General features: G+C 35.7%; 1 protein-coding gene across 1 annotated transcript in view; it reads right to left on the bottom strand.

The window, feature by feature from the left end:
* Positions 1-22,230, bottom strand: part of LOC125234852 (proton-coupled folate transporter-like) — a 52,597-nt gene that overhangs the window by 15,392 nt on the left and 14,975 nt on the right. The window contains exon 2 of the mRNA XM_048141270.1: positions 3,291-3,392. Within this exon, the coding sequence (XP_047997227.1) occupies positions 3,291-3,392 (102 nt within the window). The remainder of the gene's footprint in view (positions 1-3,290; positions 3,393-22,230) is intronic.

Below are 22,230 nucleotides of genomic sequence, written 5' to 3'. Positions count from 1 at the left end.
CAGAGGAACTGCGGAGGGAAAATATTTCAGCAATGAGAATTTTATCGTAATGCAAACATACTAACGGATGTTGTATTTGATTATTTACTATAAGTGTTTTTGAGTTGACATCTTTCTCGCGGTGTCACAGTTTATGGGAGTCTAGCGTCCGATTAGTGATTAATGGTGCTCCCACACCGGGCTGTTATATAATATAACCTTTGTCAGAACACCATGACATCAAGAAAGATCAGAGGGGCTACCATGAAGTGCTAAAGCCGTTCAGTTTAGGTTGAGAGAGAGGGACGGAGCTATGGAACTGCTGTAGCTTCGTCCCTTTCTCTCAACCTAAAGTGAATGGCTTTAGCACTTCATGGTAACCCCCCTGATCTGCTACTGCAACTGCTGTAATTACTATAGAGCAGATTACAAGTAACGATTTAAATATTTATTTGTCCATAAATTTCGGAAGCCCGTATTCCCCGGGTCCCACGTTGATCGCACGTTCGCTCTCACAACAGTCACAAATAATTTAGAAATTGGCCTTGGTTTTAACTTAAGCAAGAAATTCAGTAATTACGATGTAACGGAGCGGAATCACCGTAAAATTGTGTAAATCAGAATCACGATAAATGTAGTTCATTTGATATTGTTCAGGAAACTGATTCGTCTCAAAGTCAGCAATTGGTTGTAATCATAATTATGCCTGAACACTTATTTACATAAAAGGTAACGAAATAATACCTATAGGTGGGAATTTTCGCAAAAAAAGATTCAAACCCCTTTTTTTCCTAAATATGTAGGTAAATTTAATGTTTTTCTTACTCAGAATCACGAGCCCTTTCGATCCTACTAGGTAAAAAAAATCGTCCCAAATTTAATTTTTCCACTTCGTTACCATTTTTCAAACACTTTGTACGGCGGTTAAAAAGTGGAAAGTACCTATGTGAAATAATAGAAAATTTTGGGACCATTTTTTTGTCCTAGATCGAAAGGGCTAGTGATTCTGAGTAGGAAAAACAAAATTTACCTGCCTTAGAAATTTTTTTTTGGTAATTGTTCTCGCGAAAATGCCCAGGTACTTACATATAGATCTATAGGCATACCCAATAGAAGTACGAAAATGGTCATGCGTTTAGATTTTACCAGTAAAACGACAGCTAAACACGAAAAAAAAAAAAATCTGCCTCCTATTTGCATTTTTATTGCTTACTCTTCCACGACGAGTAACAAAAATTTTCTGTTAAAATTGGACTGTGTGGAATTGGGAAACAGTCAAAAATTTTTACGTTTATAATTATATACCTACAGCTGCACGACACTCCCGATACCTGTGTGTGTACTAGCTCGAATATACCCTTACATTATATAGTTAGACCAGTCTATATACCTAAATATGTGGACAGCCCTGACCCTGTCTCGCCAATATACGGAAGATCTATATTGGAATTCTTAGTATGAAGATTGTTAATCCCATATAAATCATCCTTGCTAGAACCAAAAATTAAACACATTTTCCATAAAGTTTACGCTTTGATTAACATATTAAAAAAAACATGTTGGTGAAACTATTTAACTTCGGCTACGGAACTCTAAAAGGAACTGAAGTTACTGACCGTATCGAGTTTCCGAAACAAACTATCGGTCAATGTCATATAACGTAATAGTGTACGTTCACGACGCTTCAACGGGTTGTAAAACGACGTAAGTGCAGTGAAAATAAAGGATTATTCGATTATTCGTTCGTTTAGGTTCGATTTTCCATCGATTGTTTTTATTTTCGCAAATTGAGAGATTATTTTGATGACTTGACTAAATAGTGTTTTGACACCGCCAATAAGTTTTAGGTGCCTGCTCACTGCCTGCTTTGTATTTAAAGTTTCTGCTTTGACTGGTGCAAATTTAGACATGTTTATTCTCGTTTGTTAACCCTTAATTTGGCAGAGACTCTGGTGACATAAATTTTCCGATTTTACTTAATATATTGAATAACAGGTGTTTTTAAAGCGTCCGAAAAATATTTAAAAAAATCTAGATTTACTAGTTTTGGAAAAAAAATATGTCCGCCACAGCGGACTCTGCCAAATATTGGGATAAATTAATATGTCCGCTGAGGCGGACACTGCCAAACATACGGTCATTTAAAATAAACAAGTATTTCTTAACATATATTTATTTTAAAAATTAACAAATATAATAATTTTGTATGAAAATCAAACTGACACATATTTATAGTCAAATATCATTATTTTAACTTTTTTCCGACTTTTTGGCCAGGTTGCACAGGCCGTGATCACGACAGACTGATGTGACAGTGATGTCCCAGCAAAATGTCGTCGAAGATGTAAACAACACAAAACTACCCGAAATTAATTATATCAATGTTCGGAGCAGACAAAGAAATTATAAATTTTGATCTACCCGGTTTTCTTTAATGTTTATTGCCCCTCGCGCGATATGTAACATTCACAATATCCGCGCACTACGTATACCTAAAAGTGCCAAAATTTTAACTGCTTGGTCCAGCACTACACGCTGTTGGATTAAATAAAAAATCTAAACATAAAAGCAGGCCACCAAAACAAGAAAATCAAAATAATAAACAAAAAAATATAATAATTTGTTACAACACGTGTCACCGCAACATTGGCATAGTCCGCCACGGCGGACAAATCGTATTTAGTATATATTTGGCACTGTCCGGTGCGGCGGACAACTTGTTTAGATGATGATTATGAGTATTAGAAATTGAGAAATAAATTGAAAACATAACCACTTGCAACTATTATGTAATATATTTTATTATTTATACAACAGAAATACCCTGTTCTTACAAAAACCAAAAGAAAAACGCATAAATATTTTGCTAAAAACAGTTGACTTCTGATGCGGTGCCATCTTGACGAGTAACTGTCAAACGAGTGTTGACAGTGGTCAAATAGTATTTTTATACAAAGCATGTATCATAAAAGAGTCTCTTTCCATATGTTAAATTAAATAAAATTCTACCTAAAAAGCGAAATATTTTTTTTTATCACCTGTCCGTCCCACCGGACTTTGCCAAATTAAGGGTTAAAGGTCCCTGAATATTAAACATCTCAAAACTATCTAGGTAATCGCAAAATAGTTAACATGTTTGCATTATTCTCTAAACCTTTTTTATCTATGCAAGGATCTGCAGATTTAAGTGGACCAGTTTTGACCACCGCAATTATATAAAATATTAAACGACAGAAAAAAAACAAAATACCTACTCATTCATAATAATAGGTACTTACTAGTATGAGAAAAGAGATGACAATATCACTTACCCACGCTCCCAACAAGGACGGAATATGTGAGGAACAGGCTGTAGTCCACCTCCGTGAACTTGAACTTATAGCGGGTGAACCAGTAGGTCATTTGAGCTTCACCTGTAACAAATAGAAGAATAAAGGTTACAGAAAAAATGTCAGGAGTAGAAGATTTTTACACAGAGGTACATTCTGTTGACGTGTAAAAATTTCATTGACGTGTAAAAGTGCCCCTGTGGCCTATTTGCTGAATAAATGATTTGTAATTTCCCAGAGGGGTCAGCAGGGACCACGAATTTCTACTAGCTCCGATTTTGACCTCACATACTTCTTCCGCTTTTTTCACTTTTATGATATTCACCGCTGAAAGTTTTGGAGATAGGTGCAAAAAAGTTTTGGAGGAAGGTAGCACGTAGTGCCTGCTAAGCCGCAGTCCTGGGTTCGAATCTCGGTAAGTGCATTTATTTGTGTGATGAGCACAGATTTGTTCCTGCGTCATGGATGTTTTCTATGTACCGTGGGACGCAGGCAGTCTGTGTAAAAGTATCCTATAATATTTATTTATTTTCCCCTCACTAGCTCGGAAACACGTGTTTTGTCCTTTAATACCAGCGGGTAAAAACGCATTTTATCCACTAGTGGGTAAAGTAATTTGTCCTTGAATAAAGTCAAATTAACTGCTTTAAAATTGATAAAAGTAGGTGAATCTAGTAACAAAGATGATTTACCACCTGTGGAACTACTAGAAGCAGTGATAAACGCATTTTTTGCGTTGTAGTTTCCTCGCTATAGTGAGGGGAAAAGTTTTGTGTTACACTCGGGTGCAAATGTATTTTACTTCTCGTGTGTTAAAAAACTCGCAAGTTCAGGATTCTATTCTCGAACCACTCGCTTCGCTCGTGGTTCAACTATAGAACCCTTTCACTTGCTCGTTTTTCAATTCCACACTCGGCGTTAAAATACAACTTTGCCCCCTTGTATAACAAATAACTATTAAATATTGGACGGCTGCTGTTGTAAACGGGATCTGTTTTGGGGATCTGTCTAAGATATATTTATGGGATCGACACCCGTTACAGCTTTTCTTGTCTGTGCTATCGCGATTCTATGGTGTTAAAACTGGACGTTCAAAATTTGTATAGTAATGTAAAAATGTATATACAGTACATAATAATATTTGTCCAAACAGCGGGTTGTTGCCAACGGGAGAAAAAAGAGTTGGCATCTTCCTCGCTCAAAGAAAAATTGCCAGTATTTTTGGAATTATGTGTAATTTTTTTACCTACGACGCAAAAACAACGGGGTGTTATAAGTTTGACGTGTCTGTCCGTCTGCGTGTGTGTCTGTCTGTGGCATCGTAGCTCCCGAACGGATGAACCGATTTAGATTTTTGTTTTTGTTTGTTTGAAAGTTGAGTTAGTCGGGAGTGTTCTTAGCTATGTTTCATGTAAATCGGCCCACTATGTCGGAGGTTTTTTCAAAATTAAAATTAGATGGGTGTACGGTACGATCTATTCTTCTTGAAGGTTTGAAGTTCTTATCGGTCCGGAAATACCGCAGGCGATAGTTAAATTCACAGTTTAGCTGTGCAGGGCACTAAGGTTCTGGAGAAACGCACAGTTGAGATGGAAATGTTTTCGTATAAAATACACAAAAAGCAATTTGATTGGGTACTAAGTTCGTAACATTTACGTTATTTTAGTTAGTCTCTTTAATAGTTATTTGTTATACAAGGGGGCAAAGTTGTATTTTAACGCCGAGTGTGGAATTGAAAAACGAGCAAGTGAAAGGATTCTATAGTTGAACCACGAGCGAAGCGAGTGGTTCGAGAATAGAATCCTGAACTTGCGAGTTTTTTAACACACGAGAAGTAAAATACATTTGCACCAGAGTGTAACACAAAACTTTTCCCCTCACTATAGCGAGGAAACTACAACGCAAAAAAATGCGTTTGTCACTGCTTCCAGTAGTTCCACAGGTGGTAAATCATCTTTATTACTTGATTCACCTATTTTTATCAATTTTAAAGCAATTAATTTGACTTTAATCAAGGTCAAATTACTTTACCCACTAGTGGATAAAATGCGTTTTTACCCGCTGGTATTAAAGGACAAAACACGTGTTTCCGAGCTAGTGAGGGGAAAACACTATTATTTGTATTTTTTGTCGAATGTTTATTTAGGTATAAACTGAGTACTTATAATTAATTATCTACGTAATTGATTTCTTATTTGGACATATAAAGCTAAGTAAGTCGCGACCTTGGAAGTTGTAAAAATGTATTATTTTACTGGTTATGTAAGCCAATGCAACCATTTTGGCCTTATCGTCTATATATAGTTCGGCGATGTAAAGCAAACATTTCTCAAAATAGTGTATATTTTATTATTTTATTATTATTTTATAATTTATTATTTGGAGAACCAACAGCTTACAATTCAGGATAGATAATATAACCCTAGTAACAAACAGCCAATTATAGGTTCCCACCAGTAGTAACAGGTTATCAAACAAATGGTGGCTAGTACTAAATTACTAACTATGTACGTGTATCTCACTAACACGTAATGATTATTACATGTCTTGGAAAAGCAAAACTTAGAACTAAACTAATATATAAGTACATCAACAAGTTATACCGATATAGTATTCTACATTAACAATCTATATAATATGTTGTCGCTCATGGCTTGCTCACTTAAGTAACTCGTCTGTCAAGATCCGTCTTATGGTAGTTATGTTGCTATTAAAAACGTCAATATCACGCTTCCTCGATAATTCATTTAAGCTTTTACCAGCTCGTAATAGAAAGCTATTTTTCCTATAGTTACGTGAAGTAAGTGGGATTGATAAGGGAGGGAAGTATCTTTTCGATCTAGATGGTGTATTGAAGGAAAGCTTAGCGAGCAATTTCGGGACAATCAATGTTGCCATTTGAAATGCTAAGTAAATAGGAAATATCAGCAATATGACGACGTTTATATAATGGAATAAGGTGATGTTTTTTGCAAATATTTTCATAATTTGATGAATTATAAGCGGTGTTTAGTTTAAAGCAGAGATATTTAACAAACTTTTTCTGTATACGTTCTATTCTGTTAATGTATATATTATAAGAAGGGTTCCAAATTTAAGACGCATATTCCAGTTTGCTTCTGACATATGTACAATAAAGGACTTTCATAGTTTTAATTTGAGTAAAATGTTGGCAACTACGCATAATAAACCCTAATGTCTTAGTAGCACTAGTTACTATATTGTCTATGTGACTATCAAATAGAAGCTTAGAATCATGGATGACTCCCAAGTCCCTCATACATGATAGAGTTTCAAGCTCATGGTTATTAAGCTTATATGTAGTCGGGATTATATTGCGTTGTCTAGTGAAAGTTAAAGCAAAGCATTTGGAAACATTTGATTCTAGTTTATTAATTTGACAATATGCGACAAGTCGTGTAAGATCATTTTGTAAAAGGGTAGAATCATGTACTGAGCTAACTTTGGTAAAAATCTTCATATCGTCAGCAAAGCATAGCAACTTGGCAGACTGGAAGCAGTCACTGATGTCATTAACAAATATATTAAAAAGCAAAGGGCCCAACAACGATCCTTGAGGAACGCCACTGGGAACACTTACCCAGCCTGACATATAGTTGTTAGTGACAACAGCTTGCGACCTATTATCAATATAAGATGTGAACCATCGCAATAGATCCCCATGAATACCCATATTATTTAATTAAAAAATTAGTAATTTATGATCAATCCTATCAAATGCTTTGCTGTAGTCGGTGTACACTACATCGACTTGACTACCCTCAGACATGGCCGTAGTTACATAATCATTAAGGAGTATCAAATTCGAAACGGTAGACTTACATCTCAAAAAACCATGTTGAAAAGGACTAAAATAATTCTTAATTGCCTCATATACTTGTGAATAAACTAGCTTTTTAAAGTACTTTAGCAAGTATACAAAGTTTAGAAATTGGCCTATAATTAGTTACTTCAGTTTTTGAACCCTTCTTGTGAACGGGTGTAATATAGGCTGATTTCCAAATCGAGGGGACGTGGCAATCAGTGAACGAGCGCTTAAACAGGAGAGATACGGGTTTTACAATAGCATCCGCACAGTTAATCAAAAATTGAGCTGGCATGTCATCAGGTCCAGCCGATTTGGACGGATCCAATTTTAATAGTAACTTAACAATAGCATCCGAATTAACCTCTACATTACATATGTGTGAATATGGACTAACCACGGATGTGACCACTTGGTCGGTACTAGGTGCTGAAAATGTTGTATAGAAATAGTTAGAGAAAGCTTCACATATATCTTGGGCTGTGTTAACTAATCTATCTTCGTACTTTAAACAATTTGGTATACCATGTGAGCTAGAACGTGACTTAATGTAGGACCAGAACTACTTGGGGTTTTTAACGATGTTGCTTTCGAGCTTGCGAACATAGGAAGTAAAGCATGACTGTTCAAGTTTTTTGACCCTGTCCCGTTGAAAATTAAAAGAGATTTGATCTGATATATTGCCATATATACGAAATTTTTTAAAATATTTAGCTTTCTCTTTGATCGCTTTTTTTTAGTGCGGGCGAATACCACTTAGGAAAACTATCGTCATGAATTATTTTACTAGGAATATATTTAAGTCGCAGTTTTTTAAATATGGAATAAAAGAAGTTAACCGACTCATCTAAAGAGCGTCGCGAGAATTCTTCTTCCCAGTTAATCAAGGTCAGTTCATTGTTGATGGAGGGATAATCGCCTTTATTGTAAAAATATTTAATACGAGAAGCGGGTTTTAAACTGCTTATTTGTGCGAACTGAATCTAGACTAATATTGCTTTATGGTACGGGTCAATCGGTACTAAAGGGTCCAAACACTCACTAACATGTACTACATCATTTGACAGGACAAGGTCTCTTTCCGTATTGGTTTAGAATATCATTATACTGACTTAAGTTTAAGGTGTTTAATTCATCAATCAAACAGCACTCATCATTAGTTTTATAGTTCGAGGGCACCAAAATAGAATGCTGACGTGTCCATATTATATTGCTCATGTTAAAGTCTCCTATTATTAAGTATTTATCATCACATCCACGCAACACAGCTTCACTCAGGCTATCAAGGAAATTCGATAACTGCTGTGAGAATGTATTACCGTTATTTTGCTTACATAAATATAAAACACACAGGTGCAGCTTAATTGATGAGTTATGCCGGCCCTTAATAGTCAAAGTTAGCCATAGATCCTCAGCCGATGATTGGTAGGTAGGCTGTATAGTAGTGTATTTTAGACATTTTAACTACTTAATACTTACCTATGCTATCGATATGAGGAATAGTTATGAACATTGTTAACCTCTACAAATTGAAGGTACCTTTTGTTTCTTTAACCCTTAAATTTGGCAAAGTCCGGTGGGACGGACAGGTGATAAAAAAAAATATGTCGCTTTTTAGGTAGAATTTTATTTAATTTAACATATGGAAAGAGACTCTTTTATGATACATGCTTTGTATAAAAATACTATTTGACCACTGTCAACACTCGTTTGACAGTTACTCGTCAAGATGGCACCGCATCAGAAGTCAACTGTTTTTAGCAAAATATTTATGCGATTTTCTTTTGGTTTTTGTAAGAACAGGGTATTTCTGTTGTATAAATAATAAAATATATTACATACTAGTTGCAAGTGGTTATGTTTTCAATTTATTTCTCAATTTCTAATACTCATAATCATCATCTAAGCAAGTTGTCCGCCGCACCGGACAGTGCCAAATATATACTAAATACGATTTGTCCGCCGTGGCGGACTATACCAATGTTGCGGTGACACGTGTTGTAACAAATTATTATATTGTTTTGTTTATTATTTTGATTTTCTTGTTTTGGTGGCCTGCTTTTATGCTTAGATTTTTTATTTAATCCAACAGCGTGTGGTGCTGGACCAAGCAGTTAAAATTTTGGCACTTTTAGGTATACGTAGTGCGCGGATATTGTGAATGTTACATGTCGCGCGAGGGGCAATAAACATTAAAGAAAACCGGGTAGATCAAAATTTATAATTTCTTTGTCTGCCCCGAACATTGATATAATTAATTTCGGGTAGTTTTGTGTTGTTTACATCTTCGACGACATTTTGCTGGGACATCACTGTCACATCAGTCTGTCGTGATCACGGCCTGTGCATTGCACAGTGCACAGTGTGCAACCTGGCCAAAAAGTCGGAAAAAAGTTAAAATAATGATATTTGACTATAAATATGTGTCAGTTTGATTTTCATACAAAATTATTATATTTGTTAATTTTTAAAATAAATATATGTTAAGAAATACTTGTTTATTTTAAATGACCGTATGTTTGGCAGTGTCCGCCTCAGCGGACATATTAATTTATCCCAATATTTGGCAGAGTCCGCTGTGGCGTACATATTTTTTTTCCAAAACTAATAAATCTAGATTTTTTTAAATATTTTTCGGACGCTTTAAAAACACCTGTTATTCAATATATTAATTAAAATCGGAAAATTTATGTCACCAGAGTCTCTGCCAAATTAAGGGTTAATTAATTAATATAAATTATAGACAATGGCCAAAATGAAAGGGGGGCAAAATGTAAATGTCAAGTTACTAGGTCAAGTGGGGTACTGTTAGAAAGAGCTCCAAGTGAACATATCAAAACTATATTTTTTTGTAGTGGATAAAAAAATAATTATGAAGGATAATGTGAAAAAAATACCGTTAAGTACCCCCCTTATCTCCGAATTGTACCCACGAAAAATTATGAAAATTTTATGGAAAATTGGTTTTATGCTAAATATTATTGGAAAAATAAAATTGTGTCTGTAATATGGAAACTTTTTTTAATAAAAAAAAAACTTTTCATATACATATTAACTTTCAATTAAATCACTCTTGTGGATGTATATCGTACTTCAAATTAATACAAAAGTTTGGGTACTTAAAAAAAAAATATTTCAAATAAAGTTAAAACTGTCGAAACCGGTTTACATCATAAAGAATTATCCCTGAAGTCACTGTCAAAGGCAGTCTGTGCACTGTGATTACACCAGGATTACACATTTTACTTTGACAGCTCGTAACTCTCTATAATACTTGATCTTCTTTGGTAGTATCAAAGAGGATCAAGTATTATAGAGAGTTACGAGCTGTCAAAGTATAGACACTACTAATACTTGATCCTCTTTGGTAGTATCAAAGAGGATGAAGTATTATAGAGAGTTACGAGCTGTCAAAGTAAAATGTGTAATCCTGGTGTAATCACAGTGCACAGACTGCCATCTATCGACACATGCTTAAAACTTTTGAACCTCAGTTTTGACAATTTGGCCTATATTCTTATACATAAGTATTCCTATTTTGAATTAGCCGGAATTATTGTAAACAAAGGTGTGGCGAGTGCTATAAAAAAATTGGACCATTCGAGTTGTTTACACGAAAATAAATTTCAACGCAAAACGTTTTGGTATATATTTTATTGAAATTAAAAACCCGTTTTTGTCGGATAGTTTGTTTATTGCACTGGTATCACAGTGGAAATGTACCTGGCCAAGTAGCGGGACTAAACATTATTTTTCACCAACTTTTAAGACTGGATGATAGTGAATTTTAATGGCTAACTAAAACCGTCTTCAAATATGTACATGGTGCATAATAAGGTGGTTATAGATTTAATTATTGGTTTTGTAAGTATCTGATATGACAGAATTTCGTCAATTTTGGACTGATTTTTATTTTGACTTGCATGGGATCATAACATAATATAACAGTCATCGTGTTCGATCGATTCACGATTTTAAGTGTGTAATAGAGTTATCGTTAATAACAACTGTGGTTAAAAGTTATTTGTTTTTCTGTAGGCCCTTACTTTGAGAACCCCTGACTTGAGCTGCATGTGTTACTTTGACAGTGACAGCAGTTTGTTTACGTTTATTCCGTTCAATTCATAATAGGACTATAGCTTGATATGCGTTAAAATGTCAAACCTTTTTCTGTATGGTTTTGAGGTACGTTTTTTTCTTAGACTTTATCTGTCTATACGGGGTTACATATTATTATGTCTTTGGTACTACACATGTCGCTAAAATTAGTTAGCGAATTCACCGTGAGATGGCGCTATAACTATACTTCTAGTCAAGTCTTTAAAATTATATTAGAATCATGCTTATTTTTAACTATTGAAAGTTTGTACGGATACGGAACCCTCTTTGGGCGACGCGACGCCGACTCGCACTTGGCCGGTTTTTTATATAAACTGTATGTTATAGAAAAAACTGTAAGGATTTGATAATCATAATTTCCTAACCATTTACTATTATACATTTATTACTAAACAAATTGACTAATTGTCGCGGAGGAATCTTTAAGGTTGTCGGCTATTTAGATAATTTTAGCTTAGTTATGACATCTCAATGACAACGCGAGATAATTAAAACAGAAAAGGAAAAAAATAATTTATTTTTGTCAAGATATACTTAGCTGCTAACGCCGTGGCTTGCGTGGGCGACGGTCGCGCGATGGTCGCGCGATGGCAATGCGACGCATACGAAATCAAACCTTATCGATATGGAAGTATGAGACGCGACGGCGACGGTCGCGCGACCGTCGCCCACGCAAGACACGGCGTTAAGGTGAAATATAGTTAGAAAGGCCACGTCTTTGGCTAGTCTGTGGTCAAGAGTAAGCCCATTTATAATAAAAAAAAAAAAAGAAACTTATTTAGAAGTGATTCTGCTGGAACGTAGAATATTAATTGAAATTTATGAACTTCATTTTATATTGATCTTAATAAGCTGTTGTGATTGTACGGTCAGCCAAGAAAGTGGTTTTTCCTCTTTTTAACCCCCGGCGCAAAAACGACCGGGTGTTATAAGTTTGACGTGTCTGTCTGTCTGTTTGTCTGTCTGTCTGTCTATCAGTGGCATCGTAGCTTCCGAACGGATGAACCGATTTAGATTTAGTCTTTTTTGTTTGAAAGCTGAGTTAGTCGGGAGTGTTCTTAGCCATGTTTCATGAAAATCGGTCCATTATGTCGGGGGTTTTTTTTCAAAATTTTAATTTTACTAGTCGACTCTATTTTTAAACACATCATCACTGCCATCTGACCTTCCAACCCGAAGGGTAACTAGACCTTATTGGAATTAGTCCGGTTTCCTCACGATGTTTTCCTTAACCGAAAAGCGACAGGCAAATATCAAATGACATTTCGCACATAAGTTCCGAAAACCTCAGTGCGAGCCGGGATTCAAACCCGCGACCTCCGGAACGAAAGTCACACGCACTTACCGCTAGGCTACCAGCGCTTCTATTTTTAGACGCATAAGGTCGAAAAGATGTAACCACTTTTTTGGCAAAAACCCCCGACCGCGACCTAGTGTACCGATTTTCATGAAACATGGCTAAGAACACTCCTGACTAACACAGCTTTCAAATAAAAAAAACTAAATCTAAATCGGTTCATCCGTTCGGGAGCCATGCGAGTTCTTTCACTGTCCCTTATCTACACGTCTGTCACTCAAATATTCACGAGCGATAGAGATTGGTAGTATAATTGTGTCGCTTAACTTCAAACCTGGGTAAATACATTCTGCTTTAAGGTTGAAATTTAAAAAATATATCTGAAAGATAATCAACTTTAAAGCAGAATGGATTTACCCAATTTTGAAGTTAAGCGACACAATTGAGGAGTGTCTTTTCAAAAGGGCTTATTTCCATTTTTTATTTTTTTTAAACTATAAATGCAGTTTTTTTTAGTATAGAAAATTACGTGTTATTTTGAGATTAAAGCTCAAAAAGTCTCGCCTTGATCTTTAAAAAAAAGAGTAACATCAAAGTTTAGAACACATTTTGAAAAATGTGTAATGATTATTTATGTGGATAAACCAATGTATGTAGTACAATAACATTGATATCAACTAACTTAATACAAAATCCAAAAATAAAATAAAACTATTTTAAAATAATAACATTTAGGCTACAAGGCCGCAACAAAAGGGCTTAATTCCCAAAAGTTCGCATCAAAAGTGCTTAATTCTCAAAAACATATGGTAATTAAATATTTATTTAGGTACACATGTTACGTTTGATGTAATCATAGCATTAACGTCAACTTACAATAATTACAATTTTGCAAATTAAATATTAATTTCAAAATCAATACCGTAGAATTATTTTTTTCTCGATTTCCCAAAAAAAGTTCAAAGTGGAAATAAGCCCTTTTGAAAAGACACTGCTCAATTATATTTTGAATACCGGTGTAGTGGGGTGATTTTGAAAGTAGTCTAATTTAGAAAGTCATTTAAAAATCACCATTATTTCCATCACATCAAAATTCCCCTGTCGAAATTAACAGAGAATTTCTGTGATTCAAAATTACCCCACTACACCTTATTTAAGTTTGAGCAGTACTGTATTTGCAAAGCAATACGCATTTTGGGCATATCAACAAATCAGACCAATACGTAAGTGCGAATTTTAACTATTTGTCTTAAAATATTGTCTTCGGTTACCGCGATAGTTACTCATGAAATAAAACCACCACCACCACCACCGGCTACCACCGGCATGGGATCCAGTAGTACATCTGATAATGGAACAAGCACGACGAAGGCTGTGAGGCATTTGTGTTGTATGGTGTTGGACATTTGCAGTTTGTTTCTTTGTCAATTTTGTGTAGATTAATTGGTTAATTATTTTTTTAACAGAGTAATGGTAAAAATTTTTGAATATTGTATAACTGGCTTTATTAATAGTGTGTGAACCTGCCTTAGAAATCTATATTATTTGTGGTCATGGTTCGTTAATATTTCTTGTAAGTGGGTAGCTTTTGCACATTTTAATTTTTCCTCAGTCACCCGTTGACCACGAACGCTGTAAAGAGTTCGAAACGTCGGGATGTATTTTAAATTCATTATACGCGATTTAATCCGTTTCCATAGTTTTATTTTATTTGTCTTAAACTATACTTTCATATAACATACGTTATTGAATCTACAAAGAGCGTATAGTTATTTATGTGACTGGAGCATAATAAGAGGCATTAAAACACTGTTTTATTATATAATAAGACAACACATATCATCATCATCATAACAACTCTGTAACAGTTAAGTGCGTTTTCACATTATCCGATCCGATATCGGATGTAGAACCGATAGCCCATATACAGCATGTATCTGAACGAAAACCCGTTAACTTTAGATCATTCTGAGCGACTTTTACTAAGGGACCAACCCCAACCTCCCAAAAAAAAAATTGGCTGTTTCTTATATTTTGGTCGTGTGAAGCTGATTTTTTTTTTAATTTTCTATGGAAGCTTTGGTCCCATAGCAGAAATTACTCAGTATGATCTAAACGTTAACGGGTTTAAGTGTTGGCTTTTCGTTCAAATACAATGCTGTATTTAAGCCGCCATCTTTGATTTTTGAAATCATTTCTACATCGATAATGTGAAAACGCACTAAGAGATTTCACATCAGTTTCTTGAGAAAATAATTGTATTTGATCTAATGGAGTTAAAACTCTTAAAGTTGACAGAAATCAATAAAAACAGGTTGTATAAAGGGAATACAAATTCTAAGAACCAATTAAATTATTTTCATAGAAAATATTTTAAGTAGTCACACATACAACTATCACATCTCGGACACTAGCGACCAAATAATTATATGAAAGAGGCACAATCCTAACACATTTCTAAGCTCGTGTAGTTGAACGCGTACCATGCTTGTATGAGTGAGATATGACAGGTCGATTGCTCGCGTTTTTGACAGGCGGTAACTGTGAGGTAACCGAGAGGGGGTGGCCATACTGTACGGTAGTACTCTTTATTATACTGTGCTACTATTATACTTCATAAACATGAAATAAATGTTATATACAAAGAAAACCGGCCAAGAGCGTGTCGGGCCACGCTCAGTGTAGGGTTCCGTAGTTTTCCGTATTTTTCTCAAAAACTACTGAACCTATCAAGTTCAAGACAATTTTCCTAGAAAGTCTTTATAAAGTTCTACTTTTGTGATTTTTTTCATATTTTGTAAACATACGGTTCAAAAGTTAGAGGGGGGGGGACGCACTTTTTTTTCCTTTAGGAGCGATTATTTCCGAAAATACTAATAAATATAATAAATATAATATAAATATTGGGGACACCTTACACAGATCAACTTAGCCCCAAACTAAGCAAAGCTTGTACTATGGGTGCTAAGCGACGATATACAATACTTAAATAGATAAATACATACTTATATACATATAAAACATCCATGACTCAGGAACAAATATCTGTGCTCATCACACAAATAAATGCCCTTACCGGGATTCGAACCCAGGACCGCGGCTCAGCAGGCAGGGTCACTACCGACTGAGCCAGACCGGTCGTCAATATTATCAAAAAACCATCTTAGTAAACCCTTATTCATTTTTAAATACCTATCCAACAATATATCACACGTTGGGGTTGGAATGAAAAAAAATATCAGCCCCCACACACACTTTACATGTAGGGGGGGTACCCTAATAAAACATTTTTTTCCATTTTTTATTTTTGCACTTTGTCGGCGTGATTGAAATACATATTGGTACCAAATTTCAGCTTTCTAGTGCTAAAGGTTACTGAGATTATCCGCGGACGGACGGACGGACAGACAGACATGGCGAAACTATAAGGGTTCCTAGTTGACTACGGAACCCTAAAAAGTGACCAAGGCCTCAAAGTGTCCTGAGCTGGAATCGAACCAGCGTCCTCCGTTTAGCGAATACAAATGAGTGCAAAGTTTTGTATGTTGGTTCTGCTCGCAATGACCATTTCCAATTGCTAAAACTATCGGGAACGTTGTAGGTATTGCATGTTACATGCCTATAGAGCTGTTATGAAATAATGTTTTCGGTAGTGGTACCAGGTGGTAAGCGTTCACCAACGAATTGAGCCGAAATTTAAGAAACGTCAAACGAAAAAGCAGACTTCTTAAAACACACACAGTCTTGTTATATTTAAGAAAATAAGGACATAATGTATAGGAATATACCTATATTTTAGTTAATCGAACCTTCGCTATGTTGGAATTTTCAGTCCGTCAGAGCCAACCAAGCTACGGAAGCCTACCAAAACCGTCCGAATTTTTCTACTCATTATTTTATAGCAAATACATCTGAACACTGTCAAGGTTATATTTCTGTGAGTCTAGTGAAAAAGAGGGTGAAGTCCGAGGTGGGACTTGTGCCCTTTTTCACCGAGTCAATTTGAGTTATACCCTTTTTCACTAGACCCACAGATTTATTTCCGAGCTCAAATAACCCGGCAACCTTCAAATCTAGGGTGAACAGGCATCTTCAGGGCGAGCTCACTCCATCGTAGGCCACGTCTTTGCCTTTGTCTAGTCTGTGGCCAAGAGTAAGCCCATTTATAAATTAAAAAATAATCCACTACACAAGAGCGATAGGGAAAGTTAGCTACGATATGCTTACTAAGCATTAGCGGCGTCTGTGACGTTGGTTAGGCCCTCAGACCAGTCTTAGCCAACTGAGCTATGCCTAACAAAAACGTCCAAATCTTTCCATTGCCTCTTTTATAACACATATACAATTCAAGGACAAGCTACTGTAATCCAGCTGCCAGTGAAATAGATAAAGCATTTCTTTTTATCGCGAGAGTTCGGCACGTGTGAGAAATTAGGAAACTGCTCGTTCTACGATAGAACACGTACTAGGTAGCGACCTTACTATCACACTTTTTCTATTATTTTGGACAAATTGTTTTGTATTTGGACCATTTTTTTTTAAAGTTGTCCACCCCACTTTTTGTTTTATTTGGAAAGTTTTATGTGGTTTCCACTCAGAATCGCGAGCTCTTTCAATCATAATAGAAGAAAAAAAGTGTCCCAAGGTTTTTCCCATTCCGTTACCTACCACATTTTCATACATTTTGCATGCCGGTAACGGAACGGAATAAACATTAAATAAATGTCATATACAAAGAAAAAGTGACCAAAGCCTCCAGTGCTCCGAGCTGGAATCGAACCAGCGTACTCCGCTTACCGGGCGAATGCCAGAACCACTCGGCTATCGGTCCACGAAAGCAAGGGTTGAAATTTCTAAGTATATGACATTTCCGAAGGCTCGTGGCGCCCTCTGGCCATCCCTGAGGTAGAACAGTATGGTTCGACCTCCTAGCCGAATCAACTCAGGTGATTACAAGCTAGCGAAGAGAGATGGCGCTGCCATTAACACCCTAAGAACAAATTAAATTACTTTCATAGAAAATATTTTAACTTGTTATTTTAAGTAGTAACACTACTATTATGTTCTAAACATTAAATAAATGTCATATACAAAGAAAAAGTGACCAAAGCCTCCAGTGCTCCGAGCTGGAATAACAAGTTAAAATATTTTCTATGAAAGTAATTTAATTTGTTCTTAGACGGAATGGAATGTTTGAAAAATGTATGGAAATCTTGAGCATTTTTTTTCTCTTATCAAGATCGAAAGACCTCGCAATTCTGAGTGAATCGCTTAAAAAAAAATCATTTATTTCAGACCTTGAGTCCATATTAAAATACAACAATTAACAAAAATTAAATTATAATGTAAAACTAAATTAAATTAAAAATACCTACCTATGTTACAAAAAAAGTGGGGTGGACAACTTTGAAAAAAATATTTGGCCAAGCACATGAAACTGCTCAAGCAGGCGAAAAGAAAACGGAATTGTGTATGGCACTGACAGGTTGCTAGCCCATCGCCAACACATATCCAACAGTCGATGTCTACGAAACTCAAGGGAAAAATGAAGGTTATAAAATTCCTAACCAACAAAAAAATAAATAAAAAGTATAATAAACACTACAATTTTGTAAACTAAAGAGCAATAAAAAATCTACTTCAGGATAAATTCCATACAAAGATACCTATCGGTGTCATGCGAGTGTACACTCTTGATTGTATTGTGTACATCAATACAATCAAGCTTGTTTTACGGAAAAGTTTCGAGATTTTTTGTTGTTTTATATTATTATTTTTACTTTAATTAACTTTCGTCTTTCTATTGAAGCTTTTCAAACATTTGTTAAGCACAGGGATTTATAGCTAGTTTATTTTCCGAGTAGATATCATTTATAACAGATACTAAGAATATAGTTTTTTTCCGTTTTATCCTAGGTAAACATTTGTGATAAGTAGTAGGTACAAGTACCTACTTATCATGTTTACCTAGGATAATAAGGAAACTTTTAGTTTTGTATCGTAAATATTTAAAATGTTAGCTTCTTTAATTTCATATCTATTTATTTTGTTGTATACATGACTTGCATTTGGTATTTTTTTATTTATCACGGTTCTCACTACTCAAACTGTGTCGAAATTGTTACAAGAATTTCTGCTGAGTGGTTTCAATGACTTCACGTGAAATGTATCAAATCCTCCAAATAGGTAACAGTACCGTGGCGTGAAAATTTTCATTGGTAAAGTCATAGGGGTTTTCGGGATCTCTTTTGTATGGACTTCTACAGATACAGGAGAATTTTAAGGAACCCGTAGGGAATCGAGTTGTATCGCCGCCACGCCACTGATAGGTAACTCAAACACTATGTACCTACAAAGAGTACATGTAATCCATATGATAGGAAACCTGATTATTCGAGACAATAATGGCAGATGGACAGAAAAGGTCAAATAGAAACAAAGGTCTTCTGTGTTATCACACACAAGTAAATATCACGCTAGACTATAAGCTGTGTTTGTATATTGTCCACTTTTGGTATAACTACAATGTTGTTGTCAAGCCAATATCTCAACAAGAGTTGGGTACTTGACTACTTTTGAAATCACTTCTTTTTTCAAATTGTCAAAACGATTTTTCAGTATTGGATTTATATGAAATACAATATAACGACGTCACGGCAGAGACTGTCGAGTTACGTGTCCATTATTTTACTTTACTGTACGATTTATAAAATAGAAATTTTATCTATAACTGACTTCTGTTTACATTTTTAGGTTTCCGTAGTCGACTAGGAACATGTCTGTCCGTCCGTCCGTCCGCGGATAATCTCAGTGACCGTTATCACTAGAAAGCTGAAATTGGTGCCAATAATATATGTAATAATCACGCCGACAAAGTGCAAAAATAAAAAGTGGAAAAAATGTTTTATTAGGGTACCTAACCCCCCATACACGTAAAGTAAAGAAGGATTTTTTTCCATTTCAACCCTAACGTGTTATATATTGTAGGATAGGTATTAAAAAGTTAATATGGGTTTACGAAAGTAATTCTTTGATATTGTTAATATTTTTGGAAATAATCGGTCCAAAAGTAAAAAAATGCGCCCCCCCCCCCCTCTAACTTTTGAATCATAACTTTAAAAAATATTTAAAAAATCACAAAAGTAGAACTTTATGAAGACTTTATAGGAAAATTATTTTGAATTTGATATGTTGAACAGTTTTTGAAAAAAATACGGGAAACTACGGAACCCTACACTGAGCGTGGCCCGACACGCTCTTGGCCGGTTTTATAACAACCTTTTGATGCTTTTTTTCATGTTCGGGAAATAATTTATTTTTTAATCAAATACCTACCATCTTGGATAAAGTTTGATATGAATATGAATGTAAAACTGAAATTTAATTACATGTGATCGGAGGGTTTCTTAATTTTCTTATTTACTGGCAAAGGCCTGTGTACTATTTTTCTGTTCGACGGAGCGGGTGGCGGTAACTTCGTTTAGCGCAGCGGCCTGAAATTTGAAATTTCCCGGCCGGAAGACAGAAACAAATATTGCATAACCGCTATGACTTACATAGTTGATTCATGGTTATTACAGAAATAAGCCCTCCCGGCAAAACTATTATACTTGTAGCAATAATGATACAAGTATGTGTAGAATGGATAATAATATGTGTATGTAATTAGGCATTACAGAGAATGCGTCATTGATAGAAAAATAATATGCATTTTACGCGGCTGTGAAGGTATTTGAAACCTAAGAGTTTTGAATGATTCACGGTTATTTTCATTAGACTTATATTGACCGGGATATAGACCGTGATTACCTTTTTGATTTTTGTCGAGCTCCCGATATTTCGACGCAGTTGCATGCATCATGATCACGGAAAACTGACGAAGGCGGGTGGATGTTAAAGTTGTATAGACAGCGCGCGATCTACCCTCCTTCGCGCGCGTCGGCTGCGTTCACTTTCAGCGTTACCACTGGTCGCGTTCACACTCGATGGTCTGTCCAAACACACTACACTCACAGTGTCACTACGTTTGTTCAATTCTGACTTCACCGGTTTTTTACACAAACAAATCACTGGATTCCATACATTAGATAGTTTGAAGCCATCCTCACGATTGAAATTTTTATATTTGTGAATCTCAATGGCTTCTCTTACCAATCTCGGTATGTAGTGGCGTTCCGTCGAAATTACCTTAGGACTATGCAACTCGATCCAATGAATTGCACCCGACTCAATGAGATGTTGAGCAATAGCAGACTTGCGAGTATCGTTCTTTTTGACTGCAGCAATGTGTTCTTTAATTCTGCAGGCAATAGTGCGCTTGGTCTGCCCTATGTAAGAACTGCCACAACTGCACTCAACTTTGTACACCCCAGGTTTGTCCAGAGGAAAATTGTCCTTAGGTGACCGCAAGAACTGTGCAATTTTCCTGTGTGGGGTGAAGATAGTTTTTACAGAGTAATTGTTTAGTATTTTAGAGATCTTATCTGTCACTCCCTTTACGTACGGCATAAACGCTGGTTGTCTCTCTACGCGATGAGTGAGGTGCTTGGGTTTTGCATCCCGTTTATTAACGTTAACTCGGTAACCATTTCTCCTCAGGACTCTCTGAACATGGTTCAACTCCTGTACAAGACAATTAAGGACAATTTTCCTCTGGACAAACCTGGGGTGTACAAAGTTGAGTGCAGTTGTGGCAGTTCTTACATAGGGCAGACCAAGCGCACTATTGCCTGCAGAATTAAAGAACACATTGCTGCAGTCAAAAAGAACGATACTCGCAAGTCTGCTATTGCTCAACATCTCATTGAGTCGGGTGCAAATCATTGGATCGAGTTGCATAGTCCTAAGGTAATTTCGACGGAACGCCACTACATACCGAGATTGGTAAGAGAAGCCATTGAGATTCACAAATATAAAAATTTCAATCGTGAGGATGGCTTCAAACTATCTAATGTATGGAATCCAGTGATTTGTTTGTGTAAAAAACCGGTGAAGTCAGAATTGAACAAACGTAGTGACACTGTGAGTGTAGTGTGTTTGGACAGACCATCGAGTGTGAACGCGACCAGTGGTAACGCTGAAAGTGAACGCAGCCGACGCGCGCGAAGGAGGGTAGATCGCGCGCTGTCTATACAACTTTAACATCCACCCGCCTTCGTCAGTTTTCCGTGATCATGATGCATGCAACTGCGTCGAAATATCGGGAGCTCGACAAAAATCAAAAAGGTAATCACGGTCTATATCCCGGTCAATATAAGTCTATTTGAAACCTACTCTACATGACTTTTCTTATTTTGATAAAACCTATATATATTTTTAATTTGAAGGGAAATATGAAAACAATATTTATAAAATTGAATTTAATAAATAAAAAAATCTGTAAATAATACAAAAAAAACCGGCCAAGAGCGTGTCGGGCCACGCTCAGTGTAGGGTTCCGTAGTTTTTCGTATTTTTCTCAAAAACTACTGAACCTATCAAGTTCAAAACAATTTTCCTAGAAAGTCTTTATAAAGTTCTACTTTTGTGATTTTTTTCATATTTTTTAAATATATGCTTCAAAAGTTAGAGGGGGGGGGGACGCACTTTTTTTTCCTTTAGGAGCGATTATTTCCGAAAATATTAATATTATCAAAAAACGATTTTAGTAAACCCTTATTCATTTTTAAATACCTATCCAA

The sequence above is a fragment of the Leguminivora glycinivorella genome, chromosome 16 (assembly GCF_023078275.1).
Source record: "Leguminivora glycinivorella isolate SPB_JAAS2020 chromosome 16, LegGlyc_1.1, whole genome shotgun sequence".
Lineage (NCBI taxonomy): Eukaryota > Metazoa > Arthropoda > Insecta > Lepidoptera > Tortricidae > Leguminivora > Leguminivora glycinivorella.
Note: the sequence above shows the minus strand (reverse complement) of the source record. Positions and strands in the feature narration are given on the sequence as shown.